General features: G+C 42.3%; 1 protein-coding gene across 1 annotated transcript; it reads right to left on the minus strand.

The window, feature by feature from the left end:
* Positions 1-3,821: 3,821 nt before the first annotated feature.
* CD164 (CD164 molecule) lies at positions 3,822-20,818 on the minus strand. The gene is made up of 6 exons (XM_074948212.1): positions 20,650-20,818; positions 12,516-12,593; positions 10,857-10,919; positions 8,813-8,872; positions 7,990-8,070; positions 3,822-6,827 (listed from the first exon to the last, which is right to left on the minus strand). The coding sequence occupies exons 1-6, from the start codon at positions 20,723-20,725 to the stop codon at positions 6,661-6,663; spliced, it is 525 nt and encodes a 174-aa protein (XP_074804313.1). The 5' UTR covers positions 20,726-20,818; the 3' UTR covers positions 3,822-6,660.
* Positions 20,819-20,952: the final 134 nt, after the last annotated feature.

Genomic DNA, 20,952 nt, shown 5'->3' on the forward strand with positions numbered 1-20,952 from the left:
TTTTGGCCTCTTCCAAGGACTACACTTCTCTTTCTTACCCCACAGGCTGGGATGCAACCTTTATAATATGTTACACTGATACTACTATATCTAAAGCATATTCAGTAGGGCTTTTTCCTACTTTTCCCCCTACATATATTTCCTCATCCTACTAATGTTGAGGTGTCCTCCTTCAACAAGTTAGTATACTGATAGATGTAATTACCATTTCAGCTCATGATCATATCTATCACCTGTTCTTAAGCAGATTTACTGGAACGTTCTAACTCCTACCATTAAGCAAGCTCTCCTTAGTTCATAAAATCTAAAAGTAACTGTTGATCTATGCCAAGGGTTATGGCCTACTTAACCACACTTATGCTAACTTATGCTTCAGCTAATGTCTTACAGGATACAAACCTGTGGGAAAAAAAATGCAGAAATTGGGCTTGTTGCTTTTTTTTTTTTTTTTGGATCAGTTCCTGGCAAGGAGGGGACAGGGGGGAAAGAGTCAGGAGTACACAGCAGTCCCAGACTGCACGCAGGGGGCATCTAGTCACATAGAATGTTGGGGTTCTTAGGGATTGGCTTGTTTTGAAATAGCATTAGCTTGATTTCTGGCTTATTTACCACATGAAAGTTGGCAACTGTGGATACAGTAGGTTTCTTGCATTACAGCTGATAATAAAAGCAGCTAAATATAAGGCAAGGCAGTGAATATAGTAAAGGCAAGCCTATGGGCTACAAGTATCATTTACAAGAGCTGTGTTATTTAGTGGAACTGATCCCATAGAAATAGTGTAGTTCTAAGGCTCCAGGACTGTACACCGCTTGTTCAGTCAGGTACTGCCAAGTATCTCTCTACCTGTATAATTCAACCAAATAATATTCTACTATGCAAGAATGGACATGGGCTGATTTTGCCCATCTACTGATTTCTCTGTACCTTAAGGGATGCAGTCTTTGGAACTAAAGCCCGACCATACTGCCAAAGGACCACAATAATCTGCATAAATTTAGATCAATGTCCATTTGTTTCCACCTGGTGCCTTTAGCATAAGGTAAGTAAAATGGATCTGCCTAGTGTTACAGCTGTGTCATCTATATTCTCTTACATCCCTTTCCTCTGTCATCTTCTCACCTGTGATCTGAGGACAGCTGAATAGTGGTGCTTCCCTGCCACAGGTCAAGCCCATCCAAGCTTGAAGCAAGGCTGCTATGACAAGACTCTGTACTACTACAGGTTCTCAGCTGGTATTTTTTCAGGTACCAAGGCAGAGCCCCAGCGAAGACACTTTTTCAAAGGCAATGGATGGCAACTCTAACTGGCTTTTTCTTTCACAGCATTATCCTTTCTGTAAAACACAGATCAGACTAGATGAAATAATGGTCTCTTCTGACCTTAAAAAATCTATGAAACTAAGGCCTACATCTTCAGAGGTATTTAGGTGCCGTAGACACACTTGCTATTCTAAAGAGCAAAAGTGAAACCTGAACATAAGAATGTCTGAGCTGGGTCAAAACAACTGTCCCTCTAGCACAGTATCCTGTGCTAGATGCTTCAGAAAGAATGAACAGGGCAATTAATCAAGTGATCTATCCCATTGTCCAGTCCCACCTTCTGGTTGGCAGAAGTTTAAGAACACCTAAAGCACAGGGTTGCATCCCTGACACCCTTGGCTAATAGCCATTGGTGGACCTATCCTCCATGAACTTGGCCTTCACAATATCCCCTGGCAATGAGTTCCATAGGTTGGGCGAAAAAGTACTTCCTTATATTTATTTTAAGCCTCTTGCCTATTAAAGACATTGGGTGACCTGGGTTCTTATGTTATGTGAAAGGGCAAGTAACACTTTCTCCACACCAGTCATGATTTTATAGACCTCTATCATATCCTCCCCCTTAGTCATCTCTTTTCTCAGATGAAGAGTCCCAGTCTTTTTAATCTTTCCCTATATAAAAGCTATTCCACACCTATCATTTTTTTGCTCTTCTCTGAACCTTTTCCAATTCTAATGTATCTTTTTTGAGAGGTGTTGACATGATCTGCAGAGTTTGTGTGGCATTATATTTTCTGTCTTCCCTATCCTTTTCCGAATGATTCCTCCATTTAAGCACATTTTCAGAGAACTATCTACAATGCCTCCATGATCTCGTGAGTGGTAACAGCTAACCCGAGTAGAGTTAAATGTTTGTTAGGGAATTTTATAACAAGGCAGCCATACTGCCTAGTGCACGCTCTTTCCCATTGTTTGACCTATGTTAAATTTATCTGATACCAGAGTTGTCATTTAAAACACCACCAATTTTAATACTGGGAGTCCCAGGGAAACAGGCTAGGATGGAATATGCTTAGCAGTACCATAATTTGTCAACAGCCAATGATATTAGGACAATTAAGGCCAAGGTCTATTTACAAGTAGCAGTATTTACAGTTAAGGACAGAAGTTGTGAAAAATAGAATATTCACCCATTAAGCAATGACATTACTTTGTTAAAATAAATAATTCCAGCAAGTTGTTACTGAAGTTTTTAGTGTTGCAGGTTACTTCCCCATAACCTGCACATTGTAATATGAAAATAAGAGCTGTAACATTATTCTAGTGGCGATGACCAGTTAATTTGTTTATATGGAAATTTTACTTTTCATCCACTGTTAAATTGATACTATCACTAGTGTTAAGGTTGTGATGTTTCCAAGTCTGAATCAGTTATGGTTGGTATATTTTTCCATATCATTCCTTAAGCAATGTGTGAGGGTCTTAAGCATTTCCACCTTTAGAGTTACTATTTATGTGTAGAAGGAGTTTGTAAGGCTACTGTACTGTGGCCCTATGAGTTAAAACTGGAAGCTTGCCATGTTAAGAAAATAGCCCTGCAGCTTACTCAGATTGTTACTTAACGCGCCCCCCCCCCGCCCCCAATCACCTCTGTCTACTATGATGCTGCTACCATTATTGGGTAGTTTTCTATGGCAGCAGGCTCCTGAATTCCACAGGATACAAGTAACAGACTCCACTCTCCTCAGAGGAGAGTTTAGGGTGTGTACTCACACCACTTTGCTTTTAATTTGTAAAGGTTATTCTTACTTACTAACTCTTCCCCTTATTCCCAAAGAAGTTCATAGGCTGTTTTCACTGCAAAACACCCCTCAAGTAGCACAATAATTGTGTTAGCAGCAGATGAGTTGTGCTACCTCAAGCTGCAGCACATATTCCCTCGGGCTAGCTGACAAATTAAAAGCATCAGCTGTAAGGGCAAGGAGAGAGAGATTCAGTTAAGGGATAACACTTGACTTGTAACTCTACAGTGAAGACTTAAGTTAAAAGTTAGTGTTAAAATCCCAGTATAGACGAGACAAGTTGTTGTTTTAAACTATTAGAGGCAAATGCTGGGGCATAGCCTCAAGCAGCTAACATTTTAAAACAACTTGCCTTGACTACACTAGGATTCAGTAGATTTTTGTCCTAGCATAGGAATAGTCAGTGAAAGAAGAGTGACTAACATCTCACATCACTGCAGAGATGTTGCAAACTCTGTCAGTGCACATTAGAATCCAGCATCAGGTGCCCTTCCCTCACAATACCACGAACGGTGTCCAGTGGCTAGAGCCCTAGCCCAATCCATGTCTGTCACATTCTTCCTGTGTGACCTTGGGCACATTAATCACAGGTTCTTTTACAGCTGGGAAATTTAGTACTAATCTTCCTCAGAGGGGCTAAAATGAGTGTCAAGGATTACTACTCTGCAGGAGCAGTTTCACTAAGATTCACCCAGAAGGCTGAAAACACTTGTTTAAAAGCCACAGAATGAGACACAATATTTACAAACTGAATAAAACCAAAAAAATTCATTCAATAAATGTGATTTTATTTGTCAATTTGGTTTTCTGATTAGATTTGTTTTGCATTTCTTCCACTGAAGACAAAATACAAACAATACAGCAATGTCTGCAAGGAACATTCATAAGATATCAGGTTTGATAAATATATATTTGCACAAGGTGGCTTCAAGAACAAGTCAGATGATAAACAGCTTGAAAAAAAGTCACTACTGTTCAGTGCTTAAGCTCTGATTTAAAGAGGCAGCCTAATGGCAAATAAAACTACCCCATGGAGACAATCTAAGGAAGCTACCTTCTGCTTCAAAACACAACTAAGAGGACCTGAAAGTTCTGTTAGTCACATGCTAGTAGCCAGCACAGACTAACTGGCACTGTAATTTTGCAAGGAAGCTGTCTCAATTTTAACAAAACAAAACAAAAACCATAGCAAGGCAGCCTAAGCACATGTCTGGCAACCTAGATTAAGTTGCCAGACAGAAACTAAGTCCTAGCTATGATTTTATCAGCAGCGTATGGAAGTTAGTCTGTCTAGCAAGGCAAGCATATAGGCTGCTGCATAAAACTTACACCTTCCTAGAACAAGACTAAACCTATAGTTCTGCAATAACTGTGCATTACAAAATTAGAGCTTCCTGAAGATTGACATCAATGGCACCAAGATCCTGGGTTTCTTAAGTCTTGGTAAGTAGCAATTGCTGACACCAAAGGATTATTTTAGTAACTAAGGCAAGTTCCCCCCATCGGTTTTTCCGACAAATCTGAGGCCAGAGATTTTAAAACAATTAAGGCACTTGAAAAATGATTGCTTAATGAGCACATTTTCTAACATAAATCAAGATCAGTGTGAGACTAATTTAGTTACTGTGTAAAATTTTGCTAAAAATGCTTTAATCAACTCCAGGTTTAACTGTAGCTTTGTTTTCCTTAAGTGTCCTGTAGCCTTTTGCTGCAAGTTTCTAAGACCAAAATGTTAGAGCTTTTAGAGAATTAGGCACAATGCTAAATAAAACTGTTTTATGAAAAGTGGGAGGTCTTATTTGTCACATTATAGAAATAAGTGCATAGAGCATGTTCCTCTGCCCAAATTAAATTATGAAACAATTTAAGGAGATGGGAATGACAGACTAAATGATTTTACAATATAAGGCCAAGGATACACCATCCAATCCAGACAAACAGTGCTTGCTGGAAGTTGGGTGGTCAGTCTGTTTAATAAACCTGAGCTGACTGCCTGGCTTTTGTCAGGAGTACATTAACCTGAAATCCTCTGAAGGTACAGCACTGTCTGGTAATTATTTTATATAGCAAGTTTAGTTTTCTATGCAGCATAACAAAGTGAATGCTTTCCAAGGCAGAAGAGCATGAGGAAATAAAACTCACTGCAACTAAAATGCTTTTTCATTTACATTGCCATGACTTAATTAGTAATCATGCTGTCAATGTTTAAACACCCAGTTTAAGGTAAACATTTCAATCATGCAAGTCAGTAGCTGCATAAGGCTATAGAATTTCTTCAAAATGGGGATAAGGAACACCATCCATTTGAAATCTAGTCAATTTTAATAGTTAAAAAGTAGCTTCAGGTGCTAAGCCTGCCCAGTCCATTTCCAATGTTATCTTATATTGTTTCACTCCCATAGTGCTGCATCAAAGGCCCACAGAAAGAGGAGGAGAAAGTGTTTGTAGGCAGTAGAGAACAGTGAAACTTACTATGCACAAAGCAAACTGTTTCTCTGTTCTAGTAATCTTGAACACCTCTAATAATAATAACATTTTTTCAGACAAAAGTGATTTAAGTTGGCGCCCTTTTGAAGTCAGGAATGTGAAATTATGCTATAGCCTTCCTATGCCTGCCTTGTTACAGGCCAGAAATAGTTTGAGACAAGTGAAAATTTAGTTCACCTTCAAAATTAGTCCAATATCCCAGTCCCTCATTCACAAAAGTAGTCAACCTCTCAAAAGGTCAGAAAATAAAATGTTAGCCATGTTTTTGTTGTAGTGAATGTTGAGATTGGAAGGGTGTACTCTGCTTTACTCTATTAGGCTAGTACTGCATCAGCCTTTAACTTTGATACAAGTAAAAATGGCACAAACATTTGAATTTGCAACCCTACCTTTACTCTTTAAGGCACTGGACATTATTTCCTCTTACATGGAGGGGAAATACTCTCACCACCCTTTCAGTTGTAACAACTAATGGCCAAATTTAAGAAATTAATGTGCAATACAATTCCTGGTTGGCATCTTTAATTCTCATGTAGAAAAATATGGGTATGGCATTATTTTCTTCCACTAGGATATTTTATGAAGACAGTTTCTACTTCTACAAACCTTTGTTAACCTCTCTCACAGTACACTACAAAAGCCACAAGCTAGCACAAATGGTATTTCACTCCCAGAAGTCAGTCACTGATAATTCATATCTTGATAAAATGATAGGGATACTGCACTTATGGTTGATTAAATTAGCCTCCACAATCATCATCATGAGATTGTCTACTCAAGACAGTGTTACCACTGAATACAAGAATCACTGAGAGTCTACATTTGGCATGTCAAGTTTAAAAAAAAGAAAAGTCCCACAGCTGCAGCCACTAAGGAAAAAGAAGAATCACAAGGACTCATGCAGCATATTGAGTACCTCTGCTGAGCCAGAGATGATTCATACCACCTCTTGCCAAGTACAGTGTTACAAAAATATCATCCTTTCAAAAAGTCTTCTTCTGGAGATTTAAAGGATATTCTGAACTGTGGTGTTCCATGTGGGACAGAGAATATATTTTGTTTCAGTGAACTACAGGTGTTGGGCTACTAGTCCATTGTAAAATGACAGGCTCTAGAGAGTATGATAGTTCCGATCTTTGGACTTGCAGAATTTATACAGGAAGAAGATTACAGCCTGCAGACCCAGAACAAGGACAATCCCACCAATGAAACTGGCAGCATCAAATGTAGACTTGTGAGGAGCTGGTTTAGGGGGACTCTCAGTAGTATGGGTTGTACCTGTTAAATACAAATTAATACATTATAGTTTAACAAGAGGATGTCACATTTACAGTAAATATTAGTACAGAATTTGGGGTTTTCCTTCTTGTACTATGAATCTGTTCAGAAAGAGGTTTGAGATTAAACACTGATTAAGAAAGCACAGTGTGTATGCCTGACAACCCCTAAGCATGACATTTGCCAACACAGTTCTTCACTTCCTTCCTTAGTACTCCCAGGTTTGAGGATCTGTCTAAGCAACATTTACAGCAATGGCTTTCAACCTGTGATCCGCAGCCTATATCTAAGATTTCCAAAGGGGTATGCACCTCTATCAGGACTCCCACAGAAGGCCAAAAACAATTTTCCTAATGAGGCGAAACCCTCTCTTCTGCTCCCCGCCCTAAGCTATTGGTTCTGCTCATATTTAGTGAATGACCTTACTAAAGTCAATAAAATCTCTGCTTGAATAGTCTCCCATCTGTTAAATAAAATCTTCTAGTAATGTGTAACAAAGATTTAGATCTACCACATCACAACGCACAGGGCATTGTAGCCATCACCAAATGGATAGGCTTTTAAAAACTACCTCCCCCTTTTGAATATATTTCATTAGGTGGTATAATTTCAAGATCTAGCCTTTTAAGTTGGCTCCTATTGTTGTTGCCCAACATGTGCTAGTGCAGTGTTTCTCTACAACTGGTCCATGGATCAGCACCAGTTCCTGAAATCTCCCCAACACAGTTTAGGAAGGAGCAAGCCAGTCCCTGGTATTAAAAAGATTGAGAAACACTGCATTAGAGTATTTTACCTTAACCCAGGGTGTCAGGAGTGCAATATTTTAACTCAGTCACCGGACTTCACAAGTTCCTCTTGTGAAGCTATGCTTAACATAGCTGAAATGAAGCCAAACTACTTAATTTAGCCAATTCACTTATTTTGAAATTTCACTGAGCAGTGTGTGTTACTGTCAAGGCAACATCTCACAACTGATATTCCACCCTGATAAAAGGTAATTGTGGCATGCAAGATCATGACTTTCTGGCATACCTGCTATTACTATTCTTCACTACTTCCTGTCACCTAAGTAACATTTTTATTTCCAAATAAGCTTTTCCAAATAGGAAGACTTAATTTTTTTTTAAATACTTAAACTGTGACAATAAAAGAAAAGAGTTACCTGGTGTACTGACTGTTGAGAGAACTGGAGTACTTGAAGCAGTAAATGAAGCAGCAGGTGAAGTTGCACTGGTGATGTTAGCTGTTTTGTAGAGAGAAACGTCTGTACATTTTGAACTTGGAAGTATCACTTTTGTAAGCTCTATTTTTGTAATTGCTTCAGTTTTTATAGGTTATCATCTCACTAAAGCAAGAACCACCACCCTTAAAAATGCAGACTATGTACACATAGAATAGAGGTACTTATAATGCTGTGAAGTTAAGTAAATTTTTTATAGACAAATTTGTGAGCTGTTACTACATGTATATTTAAAATTTAAGTCTTGCTGCAGTATAGTTACCTGAATACTTAAGGCTCTCAAGCTATTATAAGTGGATTTAGTTCATTAGACAGTATAGTTCTTTATTGTGTGTGGAGCACTAACATAACTCTGATATTTGAAACATCTAAAATATTTGAGGCAACTCCCTCAGCTAGAAATCTGTTTCACTTACACAGTAGAACCTTAGTTTTATGAGCACTAATCTTACGAATAAGCAGTTATATGGACCAGATTTCCTGACTGGGAAAAAAAGTAAGTCACAACAAAAACGATGTAGATGAGAACAAGTTGACTTCCCTTCATATTCCCATGTCTTCAATTACTGGCAATTCCTTTGTAGTGGTTTGTAGGACAAGAAAGTTGTGCATTGTACCTACTGTAACTGAGATGTTCAATTTTATTCCCAATTAGTTTGGGAAACAAGGGTTCTACCAACGTTTGCTTAAAGTTATCTTACTTAGCCCAGTTGTCAGTTCATTACAGCAAATATTTCTTTTTTACCTGTGGTAGCGGCAGCAGCTGTGGTAGCATTAGCAGCTGTGGTAGCAGCAGTAGATGAATCTGTAGAAGTGTGTGTAAAAAATAAAAACTTACAAGACTGTAACAAACATAAAACAGACTCATTTAAGGATAGTAAAATGCTTAATGGATTATGAAGGCTATTGTGAAGTAGCAAAAAGACTGGAAGAGAGTTCACTGCACTATAGTAACACTAAACTGTGGGAGCAGAATACCTCAAGCAAACAAAATTGAGACACGCATATAGTGTAATTCAAGCCAGAAACAGACTGTAACAGAGGCCAAGCCTGGACTCTCACCACAAAGCTTAGCACAAGTGTTATGGAACGTTCCAACCGGCTACCGCAGACTCTGAAGAGTTGCTGTGGCTAACTGGTGGGTGCACACCCAGGCTTTGGATCTGGAAACTGGGCAGGATATGTAAGATTTAGGCATCCAGTTCCCCTTTGTGTCTTCAAAAGTCTTCCCATAACAGTTCAAGTTCAATTTGGAGCTAGATTCCACAAGCAGGTATGCATTTGCTCTGGCTTGCTGGGTGATTAAAATATATACTGAAAGCTGGGACATCTTCAGTGGTCCAAAAGGCTGAGTTTAGATAAAGCTCTCCTTCCAGTGAGTACCAGAAAGTAAAACCTGAGCATGCAGTCTAAGAAGCTGTTAGAACTTTTAAAAAAGAATTTGGTTAATAAAAGCAGTTTGGTGGGGGGTGTGTGTGTGTGTGTGTGTGTGTGTGTGATGACAATGCATGTTTCATTAAGATTCCTTTCTAAAGGGGGCCCCCACCAAATTCCCAGGATACAATATAACAGCTCTTGGATATGCAGGAGTCAAGTAATACTTGGTATAATGGGAGAAACAGGCTCACTGCAAACCTAACAGGAACGGATTGGAGTTCTACCACTCATTCTGACATTATTGTCATGTTAAACTGCCAGTTAGTGCTGTTTTACTAGAAAGTGGTTTACCAAAAAGTGGCATTCTGGGGTTCCATATTCACCTTAGTGACTCCAGGGCAAATGCAATCAGTTTACAAAGAGGTTTTTCTAATTGCCAGTCCCTAAAACAATCTGAAATTAGAAGTGAAGTACAACGTTTTAGTCCTGGGTATTTTTAGTAAAAGTCACGGACAGGTCACAGGCTGTAAACAAATCTTCATGGCCCAAGAACCATCCATGACTTTTACTAAAAATACCAGTGAATAAAACTGGTGTGTCTGTGTGTGCGGCTGCCCAGGGCCCCCGCGGGTGCTGGAGGGGGGTTTGGCAGGGCCAGCACGCTCCCTACCTGGCTCCATGCCTATCCTCCCACCACCCCCAGTAGCAGCTTGGGTGTGGGAGGGGCACAGGACAGGGTGAGGCAGGCTCTGGGTAGTGTTTACCTGGGGGTCTCCCTGGAAGCTGCAACATCCCCCTCGCTCAGCTGCTAGGCAGAGGCATCATCAGGCAGCTCTGCATACTACCTCCGCCTGAAGGCACCTCCCTGCAGCTCCCACTGGGTGTGGTTCCTGGCCAATGGGAGCTGCGAAGCCAGCACTCTGGGCCTAGGCAGTTCACAGAGCTGCCTGGCCATTCCTCCACCTAGCAGCTGAGCAAGGGGAATGTTGCTGCTTCTGGGGAGACCCCCAGATAAGTGCTGCCCAGAACCCACCTCACCCCATCCCATGCCCCAACCCCCTCCCACACCCAAACTCTGCTGCTGGGGGGTGGCCCAACTTGGATTTTTTTTTTTTTTTTTTTTAAGTGAAGTAAGCTCCTTAATAAAAGGCAACAATATGTACGGTGTTAGCATACAAGAAAGCATATTTTACTCTTATAAATGTAAATCTAGGTTTAACTGGACAATTCTCTTAAAGCTTACGTACTATACAGATTTATACAATTGGGGCTTATACAATTGATACAAGGTAGGTTAGCGGAGGCTGGTAACTACAGCGCTGGAAGTTGTAAAGAATAGGAAGACTGTCTCAAATAGATGACTCTTAATGCAGTCTTTTCCAAGTTAACGTAAACAATATCCAGATACTTACAAAAACACTCTGAAATGGTAGTACAGTTAAGTCTTGTTGCATTTTCACAAGAAAAGTTTGATCCTGTCCAAAAAAAAGCGATATCAAGGAGCGGTAGGAAAAGGTATTTTTATATTGACAATTTCTCAGAAATGAATATTATGCTTTATCAATTACAAATTATATTATCTCATAAAACGTCTTAATGTTCTACGGGGGGATTCCCTGGGGATGTCAGTCTCTTGGCTATTAGAATTAAGACTATTTCAATGGACAAGATTTAATACACGTGAATGTGTTCCACCGTTAATGACATTAAGTATGTTTTTGTAAAGCAAAAGTGAACAGTAACATTAACTCACATAAGCACTGTAAGCAATCCGTGTAATACCTCTTGAAATATATTCTACTTACAGATACCTGCTTATGTACCATTTTGAAAAAGGTATGTGGCTATAAACAGTCAGACAAGTTTAAATAAAACATTAAAAGCACCATTTAGTTTACTGTTACTATGTTTGAAAAAAAAAAACTAGGGCAAAAATACTCCAGGCCCAGTTCTGTGATACTGCACAATGACTTCCACTAAGAATAAATGGAAGTTGCGTGATATATCTAAAGCAGAATTTAACCTCCAATTTAAGAGGAATTCATATTTATCTGTTTTGATCAAACTGACAATCCATATTTACATAGCAATTTAGTGTTAATGTAACCTGTTAAGAAGTTTCAAGACATTTAGCACACTTATTTGTCCATAGTCCTTTCAAACAGGCTGTCCACAATTCTTCAAATTTTGTCAGAAAATTCTGGAAAGACTACATATACTGAATTTGTAGTGGAAAGAACCTTTTGAGAGCAACCCAAAACTGGGCTGGTAATGTTTGAGACTTGCTTTCCATTAACTATGGAGAGAGATCCTCCATAAGACCTTACATGGGTAGTCTACATAACCATGTATTATCCCATCACCACTACCCGCATTTCCTCTTCTTGTTCTAATTGTTTCATCCACTTCTGTGTCTCATGTTTAGAATCTAAACTCATTGGGGAGGGACTGTCTTAACACAATGTTTGATCAGTGCCCAGAACAATGGGATCCTAATTCTGATTATATCTTCTGAGCACAATATAAAGAAATAGGCTAACTTACATAAAAGGATTGTCTACTGCCCAGTCTTCTCTTGGGGCACTTGAGATCAGGACTAGATTTAACAGTTGTGGGATAATCTCAAAAGGGACTGCAATGTTGGAATGCCTGTCAACTTTAAACATGTCAAGGTCCATCCATAACCTCCTTACCAGAAAGACAAAGTAACTAGTTTACTGTCTTTTGAGAAGTCTGCTGCACAGTTAGTAGCTAAGATTTTCTATGGTGCTTCAGGTACTTTGGTTAGCGGGCCTTTAAAAATTCTGTATTTATTTGTATTTTGGGCATAATATTCAGCTGCCTCTGGGTAAGAATTTAAGATTAGTTTAACTTTCATGTCTAAGTGTTTGTAGTTTGCGTCCATTTCTGTTTTGGGATCTTAACAGTTTAGAACAATTTTAAGATAGTGCTGCTTTTCACTATGTTATCCACCAAAACAGAGTTACCATCCATCACCCCTTGTAAATGTTTGTGAAATCAGACCCAAAGACATATCTAGTTATTGAATATTAGTTTTTCCAGATGTTTACCTTGGCACTGACTCCACTTGCATTTTGGAATAGTGCTATTAACACACTCACTGCAGGTGTTAAGATCTGCACAGCTGGCTGAAAAAAGGAAAACATTTAATTATGGGCCAGTTTATCATTATCAGAAGAGCAACTCTCTCAAAGATAATGGGATTAGTTTTCTAGCATTTTTAAAAATCACAGATCTCAGTTTTACTTATTAGCACCTATGAATTGAGGACATCCATAACACCCTCAAAAGTGTTTACATATGAACTGAATCAACTCCCCAACAAAGCATCTTTATTTTCAGATAAGAAGCTGTAGCACAGAGAAGTGACATGCCTAAAATCACAAATCCCTGGCACAGAACCCAGATCTGTCAACACCTAGTCTTGTGGTCAACCCATAGGATTATCTTTTTTCCTCAAGTATTGTTAGTGACTCCAACTACACATGCATTAGGCTCAAGTAGATTCAAATGCACTTTACTCCTGGCCAACAATACTATTGCTATTCCAATGCCATGCCCCAGAAATGCCAATTATACCTTAGGTAGTGGTCTCCAAATATATTTATTAAAGCTCATAAGCATCTAAATAGAGAACAAAAAATGTACAAGAGCAAGAAGAACTAAGGGTATGCCTATACAGCAAATAAAAATCCACAGCAGGGTCACTGCAGTGGATTTGGATTCACAGGGCTGGGGCTGCTTCACTGCTATGTAGATGTGTGGGCTCAGGACTCTAGGATCCTGCGAGGTGGGAGGGTCCCAGAGCTCAGGCTCCAGCTGAGCCCAGAAGTCTACACAGCAGAGAAACAGCCCTAAAGCCTGAGCCAGAGTCAGCTGGTATGGCCCAGCCAGGGGTTTTTCTTTGATGTGTAGACGTACCCCAAGTCTGCCAACAAGACTTCACAGGAGTATTTTGAACTCTCCTGAAAAATGATCCCTCACTCTCACAGATCTTGGGAGACAGACCAGTCCTCGCTTACAGACAGCCCCCCAACCTGAAGCAAATACTTTCCAGCAACCACACAACAAAAACACTAACCCAGGAACCTATCCTTGCAACAAAGCCCGATGCCAACTCTGTCCACATATTTATTCAAGTGACACCATCATAGGACCTAATCACATTAGCCACACCACCAGGGGCTCGTTCACCTGCACATCTACCAATGTGATATATGCCATCATGTGCCAGCAATGCCCCTCTGCTATGTACATTGGCCAAACTGGACAGTCTCTACGCAAAAGAATAAATGGACACAAATCTGACATCAAGAATCATAACATTCAAAAACCGGTAGGAGAACACTTCAACCTCTCTGGCCACTCAGTAAAAGATTTAAGGGTGGCAATTTTGCAACAGAAAAGCTTCAAAAACAGACTCCAACGAGAAACTGCTGAGCTTGAATTAATATGCAAACTAGATACCATTAACTTGGGTTTGAATAGAGACTGGGAGTGGCTGGGTCATTACACATATTGAATCTATTTCCCCAAATTAAGTATCCTCTCACCTTCTTGTCAACTGTCTAAATGGGCCATCTTGATTATCACTACAAAAGTTTTTTTCCCCTCCTGCTGATAATACCTCAACTAATTAGCCTCTCACAGTTTGTATGGCAACTTCCAACTTATCTGTATCTTCTTACTCTATGTTCCATTCTATGCATCCGATGAAGTGGGCTGTAGCCCACGAAAGCTTATGCTCTAATAAATTTGTTAGTCTAAGGTGCCACAAGTACTCCTGTTCTTTTAACAGAAAATAAGAGTCAGTTAAAGACTTATGGGAGAAAGCAACAAAATGGAATTAGTTAATGCTGGCCTAATTGGTATAAGCCCTCATTTGTTACAATTGTAACAAAAGAGCGTGGACATTTAAGCACGTATTGTAGCTGATAAAACACAAGTATTAAAATTTGACTTTTCCATACTCTAGAACTCTATCCTGGCTCCTGAAGTGGACAAGTACTATACAATGCTATAGAGAACAACACTCTAAGCATTAATAGGAATAACTGCAACTAGACCTGACAGCTGTGGATGGGTAAGAGATGGAAACGTCCCTCAGGGTTCAAATGCCAAGGTTACTACATTGCAGAACTGGAAATCCTGAATACCAAGACTGAGCTTTCCTTTCTGCTTAGCATGCATCTTCACTCATATGGGGTCTGTTACTAGTAGTTTGAGATAGTGGGGAGGAAAGATACTAGGTAACTGAAAACCAGGAATGGCTTATAGGACAGAGTCCACCCACTCTTACTGGGTTTCTCAACAGGTGTGACCTGATACTTCTGTTTTCGTAAATAGAGAGTCATCAGCTTGTCTAACTCCACCCTGCTTATTTTTTGGAATACTAAGATATCTTAAGGTACATAGCGTATGCAATGCCAGCCTTTGACTCTAAAAGTGATGTACTGTTTTTCTTGGAGAAACTAACGGCTTCTCCACCTGAGAGTGAACACATCTTTTAATACTGAATCAGAAGTCCAGTTGTAATTAGAGATTATCCTTAGACTGGAACTAGACCAGAAATGTCCTGTCACTTGGATATGCACCCATGTCCTATGTTGCTCATGTCTATCAAGATGTCAGTCAGTAATGGTTTCCACATTAAAGTATGCCACAGATACTACTGAGATCAAATCATCCAGCCTCTGAAGTTGAATCTGAGCAGACATCTGCTGACTCAGATAAATCCTCTGCCAGACTTCAAATGCACTGGATCCTGTCCTAGAACAAGAAAGCTTAGAGCCGAGCTTTGTCTTACAGCCCCAAGGTACCTGCAGACATCACTCTTGAAACAGCAGCTCTTGCCACCATATAAATTAAAGGTAATTTATTACTTGAAGTCAAGGCATTCACCTGGCCTGAGTGACCTTTCACATTTCCTTGTGAAGAGACTTAGTCACACTAAGCCATCTGCACTGACATTTGGCAATGTAGACCTGGAAATCCACATTTTGAGGTGAAAGTATAGACTGGTAAAATCCTTCAGCCACATGAAGACTGCAGCAATGAAGCTCGGGATTCTAGGGTCTTGAATTCAGCCCTTTCTTCTGGATAAGGCTGCCTCAGAATTATGAGAGAGGTGTCTTACTCAAAGACATTGTTGCCTATTTCTCCACTTTCCAGGAAAAAGGGGTTCCTTACACCTTTTCATCTTTACCAGCTCATCAACACAATGTGAGGACGCACCAATCTTATTCACATAGGAAAGCTGGTCCAGTTACCCATCAGTGACTGTCACAATTCCTAGAGAGGCATGGATCCAAAAAAATCAGTTCAGTCTGCAGGTTCTCCTCTTCTATAGAGATTGTGACAAAGTTCCTCCTCTGTCTTGGTGGGTCCTGCGCTTATTGGTGGATTTGCTTACCTCAGAGGTTCACAGCAGCCCTCAGTTTGGCCACTTCGTGGCTCAAATCTGCTGTTCACTCAGTTAGCCTCATCACTGGCCAGCATAGGGAAAAGGAAGAACAATCCCCGCAGTCTCTGCTGATCCACCTAGTGGATCGGGGAACAGGCCAGAGACCTTCCCCTCTGATGGAAGCCACAGTCCAGGTCAATTCCTCTGGTATCAAGTAGAGAGTTGGGGGGGGATGGAGGGAACCTGGGCTCGCCCTCTACTCCAGGTTACAGCCCAGGGCCCTGTGGATTGCAGCTGTCTACAGTGGCTCCTGTAACAGCTGCATGACAGCTACAAGTCCCTGGGCTAGTTCCCCATGGCCTCCTCCCAACACCTTCTTTATTCTCACCACAGGACCTTCCTCCTGATGTCTGATAATGCTTGAACTTCTCAGTCTTCCAGTAGTACGCCTTCTCACTCTCAGCTCCTCGCACGCACACCACAAACTGAAGTGAGCTCCTTTTTAAACCCAGGTGCCCTGATTAGCCTGCCTGTCTTAATTGATTCTAGCAGCCTCTTGATTGGCTGTAGGTGTTCTAATCAGCCTGCCTTAATTGTTTCCAGAAAGTTCCTGATTGTTCTGGAACCTTTACCTTACCCAGGGAAAAGGGACCTACTTAACCTGGGGCTAATATATCTGCCTTCTATCACTCTCCTGTAGCCATCTCGCCTGACCCTGTCACAAGATGTATATGGCTAATGACTATACCCTGAATAGAATCAGAATAGCACTCATCTTCAGATACTTCCCCTTAATGCCACACAAACAGCTTGGCACAGCACTTCAATGGAGATGGCAGGACAGAAGTTGCTGCCAAAATAAGACATCTGAGAACAGCTTTGTTGAGGTTCTCGGTGCAGACTGCATTCTCTTTAGACTACACCATCTTTTTGTTCTGTTTGTACATTGCTTATCAAATAGGGACCCAGTCCATGGCCGGGGTTTCAGATACCACTGTAGTACAAATAATAGAAGTTGTGTCTGCCTGACCACTGTGGTGCAAGTATACCACTGCATCATCTCAAAAATGGAACTGTCAACTTTGACCCTGAACCTGAATGACTGGAATAATTCAGTCAGAACAAGTCAGATCTTCAGATGCCATCCCAGGTTTGACAAGGGTTCTCTAAAAGGTTTCAGTTCGGGGCTCCATGAAGTCAAAAGCAGCAATGAGCTCCACAGAGCCTCTTGATTTCAATGCTTCTGCAGAGAAAGTTTCTCATCTCCAGAGGAACCGAAGCTCAGTACTATAGACTTAACTGACAAAAACTGCAAGTTCATAAGGTGCTGCTGACCTGCTTACATGACACAACTGGAGTAGATAATGCTACAGTGGTTTCAGCCACTCTCTTCAGTTTGAGGAGTGACTGGAAACTGCTCCTCTATCAAAACTCTTCACTTAAAGTCCCACATGGATTTACCCTGTCCTCTTATGCTGAAGAGGATGATGCAAATCATATCAGGACACAGAATTACTGGCAGAAGTAACACAAAAATACCAATTATATGAACAGTCAATATGATTTTACCATATTAATGACTCATGTCCAGTCTCATTTTGTTTCAAACAAAGCTATAATGGCTTTTAAACATTTGACTGTATAAACAGCACTAATTTTGTCCATGTGATTACACATGCTGTACTTTGATCTACTACATTTAACTATTTATAAACAGAAGTCATGATCATGGAAAAATCATGGAGCAGGTCCTCAAGGAATCAATCCTGAAGCACTTACATGAGAGGAAAGTGATCAGGAACAGTCAGCATGGATTCACCAAGGGTAGGTCATGGCTGACTAATCTAATCGCCTTCTATGATAAGATTACTGGTTCTGTGGATGAAGGGAAAGCAGTGGATGTATTGTTTCTTGACTTTAGCAAAGCTTTTGACACTGTCTCCCACAGTATTCTTGTCAGCAAGTTAAAGAAGTATGGGCTGGATGAATGCACTATAAGGTGGGTAGAAAGTTGGCTAGATTGTCGGGCTCAACGAGTAGTGATCAATGGCTCCATGTCTAGTTGGCAGCCGGTGTCAAGTGGCGTGCCCCAGGGGTCGGTCCTGGGGCCGGTTTTGTTCAATATCTTCATAAATGATCTGGAGGATGGTGTGGATTGCACTCTCAGCAAATCTGCGGATGATACTAAACTGGGAGGAGTGGTAGATACGCTGGAGGGCAGGGACAGGATACAGAGGGACCTAGACAAATTGGAGGACTGGACCAAAAGAAATCTGATTAGGTTCAATAAGGATAAGTGCAGGGTCCTGCACTTAGGACGGAAGAACCCAATGCACAGCTACAGACTAGGGACCGAATGGCTAGGCAGCAGTTCTGTGGAAAAGGACCTAGGGGTTACAGTGGACGAGAAGCTGGATACGAGTCAGCAGTGTGCCCTTGTTGCCAAGAAGGCCAATGGCATTTTGGGATGTATAAGTAGGGGCATAGCGAGCAGATCAAGGGATGTGATCGTTCCCCTCTATTTGACATTGGTGAGGCCTCATCTAGAGTAGTGTGTCCAGTTTTGGGCCCCACACTACAAGAAGGATGTGGATAAATTGGAGAGAGTCCAGCGAAGGGCAACAAAAATGATTAGGGGTCTGGAACACATGACTTATGAGGAGAGGCTGAGGGAACTGGGATTGTTTAGTCTTCAGAAGAGAAGAATGAGAGGGGATTTGATAGCTGCTTTCAACTACCTGAGAGGTGGTTCCAGAGAGGATGGTTCTAGACTATTCTCAGTGGTAGAAGAGGACAGGACAAGGAGTAATGGTCTCAAGTTGCAGTGGGGGAGGTTTAGGTTGGATATTAGGAAAAACTTTTTCACTAGGAGGGTGGTGAAACACTGGAATGCGTTACCTAGGGAGGTGGTAGAATCTCCTTCCTTAGACGTTTTTAAGGTCAGGCTTGACAAAGCCTTGGCTGGGATGATTTGATTGGGGATTGGTCCTGCTTTGAGCAGGGGGTTAGACTAGATGACCTCCTGAGGTCCCTTCCAACCCTGATATTCTATGATTCTATGATATTTTTATTATGATCTTTTAAATACATTAAGTACTGAAATTCTCACCCATAGACATTTCTGTCTTATATTTCCCTAAATCTGATGTACCAAGACCAGTACTGAAGTGATTAAAAACATGGTGATCTAGTGGATTAAGCATAGGATTAGCAATAGTGAGCCTTGGTTTCTAATGCCACTGAATTCATGTGAGGCTTTGGCAAATCACTTCCCCCACAGGCAAGTACTAATATTTACCTTTTGTACAAGGTCATTCTGAGAATGAATGTTTAAACAAAATATAGGATAGGACAATCTTCAAGTAATTATAGTTCAGGCTACAATTTTGTTAGGGATAATTTTAGGTAAAAGTCAGGGACAGGTCATAGGCAATAAACACAAAATCACAGAAGCCTGTCCTGATTTTTACTAAAAACACCCCTGACAAAATGGGGAGGGAGGAGGGCCCAGCACCCCGCCCCCCACGCCCACTTCAGAGACTGGGAACTGTAGGGACCCCCATTGCCCAGTGGCTAGGAGCTGTGGGTGTCTCCCGCTGCCCACAGTGGCAGAGGAGCTGCGGGGGGGGGGGCCCTCCTGCCCCTTAGCAGCTCTGGGGTCCCTCTGCTGTCACCAGCTGCAAAGCTGTGCCTCCCCCTCTTCCTGCTCATGGCCACTGAGCAGCTCTGGGGTCCCTCTGCCACTGGCAGCCGCGAGGTGGCCCTGGCTGTGCACAGCAGCTGAGGCACTGCAGGGGGGACCCCTGCCAGCAGCAGTGACTAGGCAGCTCAGGGGTCACCACTGATGGCAGGTCGATCAGTTGCGGGGGCTCCTGCCACCCACAGCTTCTGGGCAGAGGACATGGGGTCCCCCGCTGCCAGCAACCGCTAGCCAAATCCCTGACATAATCTTAGCCTTAATTATAGTGATGCATTTCCTTGATGTAGGGAGTGCCAATTAACACTTACATAAATAAATACTATATAACAACATTAAGTTATCTAAAAGCATGCAATAAACTATTGTAGATTTGAGTACCTGGCTATCAAAAACTCCAGCGTGACAGTTTGTCCTCCTGACTACTCAAGAACAGGATCTGTAGCTGGTTACTCAGTTTTGCTGCGCTATTTCCTCCAAGTGGTCTTTGCACTTTTTTATACCAACTATAAATCACGGCTTCGGGAGACAGATCTGGGCATTTACTGCCCTGGGTTAATCAAATCTGTTAAGTGGCTCTGCTTGTCCTCCTCCTGCCGTAGCAGGGGGAGCAAATGCTGCAAGCGGCGATTAACACCAGCAAGCTGCGCTTTCGGGAACTGGATCCAACACCAGAGTAATAAAGCTGGGTGCGCGTGCAACGGAGCCGGCTGCCGCCGAGTCTCCTGGGCAGCGCGCGCGGCGACCGGGGGGAGGGGCGCAGCGCAGGGCATTGGGGAATCACGGCGACAGAGGCGAGCTTAGGGAGACGCCCCCCAGCCCGTGCAGCCGCGCCGGTCACCCGGGCCCCCCCGACACTGGGGCGCTCCAGCTTCACGGGGCCCTGTCAGCGCCCGGCCCGGGGACGCGTTTCCCACCCCGCGTCACCCCGGCCTGGGAAGGCGCGAACTCCTGCTGGGCGCCGGCGCATAGGCCCGCCACAGCGCTCGAATTACGGGGGTGGGGTGACCTCCGCCGTTTACAACCCCCGGCCCCAGGAGGAGCCGCCCCAGGCTCGCCGCGGCACCCCCAGCTCCCGCCTCACCTGCCGCCGCCGCCGCCACCCGCCACAGCAGGGCCAAGCAAGCCGTGGCGAGCAGGAACCTCGGCGTCCGGCCCATAGCTCGGTGTCTGGCTGACGGGGCGACTCAGAACCCTCCGCGACCAGCCCCAACTACGCTCGCTCTGCGGCTCCGAGCCCAGCTACGTCACGTGAGCAAGTGGGAGGGGCGTGGCGCTGACCTCTTACGTAGAAGTGACTGGCCCCGCCCTCGCTCAGGATTCGGTCCGTCCATTCGCTGCTCCTCACCCTCCCCCCCTCGAGTACATGGACCAGTCCCCCAGCCGA

This window comes from Natator depressus, chromosome 3 (genome assembly GCF_965152275.1).
Source record: "Natator depressus isolate rNatDep1 chromosome 3, rNatDep2.hap1, whole genome shotgun sequence".
NCBI lineage: Eukaryota > Metazoa > Chordata > Testudines > Cheloniidae > Natator > Natator depressus.